At 45.6% G+C, this 5,000-nt stretch overlaps 1 protein-coding gene across 3 annotated transcripts in view; it reads right to left on the bottom strand.

The window, feature by feature from the left end:
- Positions 1-21: 21 nt before the first annotated feature.
- Positions 22-5,000, bottom strand: part of dpy19l1l (dpy-19-like 1, like (H. sapiens)) — a 45,559-nt gene continuing 40,580 nt past the window's right edge. The window contains exons 15-24 of one of the 3 annotated variants that reach the window (XM_083570949.1): positions 4,809-4,910; positions 4,555-4,626; positions 4,404-4,471; positions 3,910-3,934; positions 3,570-3,689; positions 3,269-3,443; positions 3,011-3,110; positions 1,095-1,220; positions 777-980; positions 22-701 (exon numbers count right to left, since the gene is read on the bottom strand). In XM_083570949.1, the coding sequence (XP_083427075.1) occupies positions 809-980; positions 1,095-1,220; positions 3,011-3,110; positions 3,269-3,443; positions 3,570-3,689; positions 3,910-3,934; positions 4,404-4,471; positions 4,555-4,626; positions 4,809-4,910 (960 nt within the window). In that variant the 3' untranslated portion in view covers positions 22-701; positions 777-808. Of the gene's footprint in view, positions 981-1,094; positions 1,221-2,718; positions 2,747-2,992; positions 3,111-3,268; positions 3,444-3,569; positions 3,690-3,909; positions 3,935-4,403; positions 4,472-4,554; positions 4,627-4,808; positions 4,911-5,000 lie in introns of those variants that run through there. The other 2 variants (XM_083570948.1, XM_083570950.1) reach the window with 2 other exon arrangements.

Below are 5,000 nucleotides of genomic sequence, written 5' to 3'. Positions count from 1 at the left end.
AAAAAAACGGCCCGTGACAAATTTGTGCAAAATTACAAATCACTTTATTCATAAAATATTGTCACATTTCTCACGTTCCTCACGTTCTCTTTTATTCCACACACTGATCTCCAGTTCATTTCTTTTACTGTCAGAATAAAAAACTCTGATCTGCAGAATCGTCATGGGATGAAGAGTAAAAACACTCGAGCTGAGGCTGGGGGATGAAACGTGCTTTTTTAATCACAGTGCATCATGGGTAATTTGAGCTACATCTGGAGAAGCTGGTGTGGAACAGCCATCCTGTGTCTTACAGACTTCCAACATCTCCTTGAAGACTCGGTGAGCTGCAGCACAGACAGGAGGTGAGCAGAGATGGAATACTGAACAGTTGTGAAACAGGAAGCAGCAGCTACAGACTTCCGGAGAACAAGAAAAGTTTTATCTGATAAACTGCTGCAGAAAAGTCACTTTACACTGTCAGGACTTCAGGGTGAAGAAAACACGAGTAAAAACAAACGCTGTGTGAACAAGCCTGTGTGATCTCTCCACAGCCTGCAGTGTCACTGCAATTAACACTTTCTCCTGTAGGATTCCTCCTGAAGATAACAATCTGATCATCATCAACAACAACAACAACAACAACGCTCCTCATGAATAAATCCTCAGCGCTGAAAAGTCTCACACACACACACTCACACACACACACACACACACACACACTCACACACACATAGGTCTTCATATGTGGGTTTTGGCCAAGAACAATTTTTAGATAAACCTCAGCTAACAGACACAAACACACACACACACACACTGGATCGTGTGGTTATCTGGTGTGTGTAGCTGTTTTAGGGACTCGGAGAACTTTGTAGACGTTGTTGTGGAAGACGGTGCTGAAGTGAGGACGAGCATCTCGACTCAGCAGCGAACACACCGGAGTTTTTCCCACATTCACTGCATCCTCCACATCCCAGATCTCTGGCATACTGCAGCCCGGCCTGATACACACACACACACACACACACACACACACACACACACACACAGAGTCAGTGTTCATTTTAATTTTAATGTGTGTGTGTGTGTGTGTGTGTGTGTGGTTGTGTGTATACCTGGTGCGTCTGGTGCACCACGAGTCCTCGAGGATGAAATAATCCACTTGCAGACTCATCAGGTTTCTCTTCACCTCCTCGGGTGATTTCCGACTGTACATGGAATAAACCAGCTTCGTCCTCTTCCTACACACACACACACCGCTGTCTTAGAGGACAATCTCAGTCTCACTCTTAACTCTCAGTCCCAGGAATGCCACCACCACCACCGTGCTTCACTCCCATTATATAGAGGAACATTTGGAAGCTCAGATCTCTGCTGTGATACAAATGTAAACCAGCATTGTGATGTTTATCTTGACCTTCATAACACATGGTGTAAATCTGGAAAAGATCTGAGATTGTTCAATTTTTCACCCAAAAAATAAAAAGGCTTACAAATACAAACAATTACTGTTTTTTTGGGTGAAAAATCATACCATCTCAGATCTTCTCCAGATTTACATCATGCGTTAAGGAGGTCAGGAGTCACACAGCAGTGCAGGTTTGATTTACTCTGAAGGAGATCTGAAGCTCTCTCTTTTCCTGACCTCCTGAACACATGGTGTGAATTGAGTAGTTTGTATATTGTATTTTTTGGGGTGAAAAACTGGACCATTTCAGATCTTATCCAAATTCAGGAGGTCGAGAGAAACATCACAATGCAGGTTTAATATTTCACACTTCAAAGTGGAGCTCTGAGCTGTGGTACAGGGTTGTGTGTTTAGGGTTTAGGGGGTAGAGTTTAAGGGGGTAGGAGTTTAGGGGGTAGAGTTTAGGGGGTAGAGTTTAGGGGGTAGAGTTTAAGGGGGTAGAGTTTAGCGGGTAGAGTTTAAGGGGGTAGGAGTTTAAGGGGGTAGGAGTTTAAGGGGGTAGAGTTTAAGGGGGTAGAGTTTAAGGGGGTAGAGTTAAAGGGGGGAGAGTTTAGGGGGTAGAGTTTAAGGAGGTAGGAGTTTAGCGGGTAGAGTTTAAGGGGGTAGGAGTTTAAGGGGGTAGAGTTTAAGGAGGTAGGAGTTTAGCGGGTAGAGTTTAAGGGGGTAGGAGTTTAAGGGGGTAGGAGTTTAGCGGGTAGAGTTTAAGGGGGTAGAGTTTAAGGGGTAGAGTTAAAGGGGGTAGAGTTTAGGGGGTAGAGTTTAAGGAGGTAGAGTTTAAGGAGGTAGGAGTTTAGCGGGTAGAGTTTAAGGGGGTAGGAGTTTAAGGGGGTAGAGTTTAAGGAGGTAGGAGTTTAGCGGGTAGAGTTTAAGGGGGTAGGAGTTTAAGGGGGTAGAGTTTAAGGAGGTAGGAGTTTAGCGGGTAGAGTTTAAGGGGGTAGAGTTTAAGGGGTAGAGTTTAAGGGGGTAGAGTTTAAGGGGGTAGAGTTTAGGGGGTAGAGTTTAAGGGGGTAGAGTTTAAGGGGGTAGAGTTTAGTGGGTGGAGTTCAAGGGGGTAGAGTTTAAGGGGGTAGAGTTTTAGGGGGTAGAGTTTAGGGGTAGAGTTTAGGGGGTAGAGTTTAAGGGGGTAGAGTTTAAGGGGGTAGAGTTTAAGGGGGTAGAGTTTTAGGGGGTAGAGTTTAGGGGTAGAGTTTAGGGGGTAGAGTTTAAGGGGGTAGAGTTTAGGGGTAGAGTTTAAGGGGGTAGAGTTTAGGGGGTAGAGTTTAGGGGGTAGAGTTTAAGGGTAGAGTTTAAGGAGGTAGGAGTTTAAGGGGGTAGAGTTTAAGGGGGTAGAGTTTAAGGGGGTAGGAGTTTAAGGGGGTAGAATTTAAGGGTAGAGTTTAAGGGGGTAGAGTTTAAGGGTAGAGTTTAAGGGGGTAGAGTTTAAGGGGGTAGAATTTAAGAGTAGAGTTTAAGGGGGTAGGAGTTTAAGTGGGTAGAGTTTAGAGGGTAGGTTTAAAGGGTAGAGTTTAAGGGGTAGGTTTAAGGGGGTAGAGTTTAAGGGTAGAGTTTAAGGGTCACAGAAACCTAAGTCCTGCGTCTTCATAATGTGGGTGATTAACGATGGCTCTGCCTGCTGACAGCTTCACACTCGCCATGGTGGGCATTGCACCAGCAAACACTGCATCTACTCACACACACACACACACACACACACACACACACACACACACACACACACACACACAGAGAATCAGAAATAATGTTACAGATTGTGTTTTTGAAACAGAGCAAAGTGTGTGTGTGTGTGTGTGTGTGTGTGTGTGTGTGTGTGTGTGTTCTTACTCTGTGGTGTGTTCACTTTGATCCACTCCAGCATGTCTTCCTGTGGCAGGTTGCTGAATTCTCCCATGATGCTCCACTGCTGCTGCAGGTTGGCCACGCCCTGAACCACCATGATGGATACGATAATAAACACTGCGGTGTTCTGCTTCACTTTCTCCCCCACCCAGCCAAACAGCTACACACACACACACACACACACATACACACATACACACATACACACACACACACACACACAATGAAAATAGTTGTAAATAAGCACACTGGGGTGAATGGTGGGGGTGCAGAAACTTATGCTCACCTGTCTGGAGCACAGCAGTGACGTCATCAGGCACATGTGAGGTGTGAGGAACAGTTTCAGCCTCATGATGAGAACAGCCAGAACAGCAAAGGCTACTAACTGCAGTGTGTGATACACCAGCTAACACACACGCGCACACACACACACACACACACACACACACACACACACACACACACACACACACGCGCACACACACGCGCACACACACGCGCACACACACACACACACACACACACACACACACACACACACACACACACACACACGAATAGAAGTAAACTATTTTTAAATGAAAACTAACACAGCTGGATTGAAGTGTCTCTAGAACATGTCTCACCACCGCCTTCTGCAACTTCTCTGTGCTGTAAAGACACACACACACACACACACACACACACACACACACACACACACACACACACACACACACACACATACACACACAAATCTCACAACATGTTTTTCAAAATAAAATGTGGAACAGGAAATAGTGATTCTGCAGCTTCTACTGGAGGGTCTGATGTTTCTCAGGAATGTTGGTCTGATCCCAGTATCACCCCACAGCTCCCTGACTGATCAGACCTTCCCGAACACTCGCTCACTGCTGAGTCTGATTGCTCCTTTCCGCTTTTCTGGAATGAGCTTCAGGATCTTTTAAAGGATTAAAATCTTTGTAAATCTTTTACCGTGCACTAAATGATTTTTCTCTAAAGCGCTGAATAAACAAAATCATCCTGCATTTGTTAGGTGGTGAATGAAGGTCTGTGATTGGCTGTTGTCAGTGTCAGTGCCTCTTTGTGTGAATTTTTTGTTTGCAGCTAAATGACTCACTGATCATCTTCGTCGTCGTTCTCGTCCCTGCCTCGGTGTCTGAAGAACATCATCACATCCTTTATGATCTGCAGACAGGAACAGAAAGGACCTGGAGAAGACTGTCCTTAGAATGAAACAGAATATGTTCTTCTGAACAGCGACTCCTCACCTTCACAGCAATAACACCAACCACCAGCAGGTTCACAGGCAGCAGCAGGGTTTTAATGTAGCGCAGAACCGTCTACACACACACACACACACACACACACACACACAGGTGAGAGAAGCTCTATAGGACCAGGCTCTGAACATGCATTGTGAACAAGACGAGCAATCAGCATGCAGGGTTTAATTGGAGAGCGCAGGCTGGGACTCGGGAGTGTTTGGAGAAGTGTAAACAGTGTGGGCACGTGTTTGACTAACCTCCACCTCCATGAAGTCAAACTCAGCTGCGCAGGTGTACATCATCGTATCAAAGTCCTTGTAGCTGGTGAACTTGGATTTGATCAGACTGCTGATGTGGGCCTGGAACACAACAGTGGTGTGACTGTGTGTGTAGCAGATGTCTGCACATTTACACAACGGAAATTAGCAGCGTCTCCTGTAGCCACTAGT

Source organism: Silurus aristotelis (assembly GCF_946808225.1).
Source record: "Silurus aristotelis genome assembly, contig: scaffold_125, whole genome shotgun sequence".
Classification (NCBI taxonomy): domain Eukaryota; kingdom Metazoa; phylum Chordata; class Actinopteri; order Siluriformes; family Siluridae; genus Silurus; species Silurus aristotelis.
This window is presented reverse-complemented; position numbering and strand designations above follow the sequence as displayed.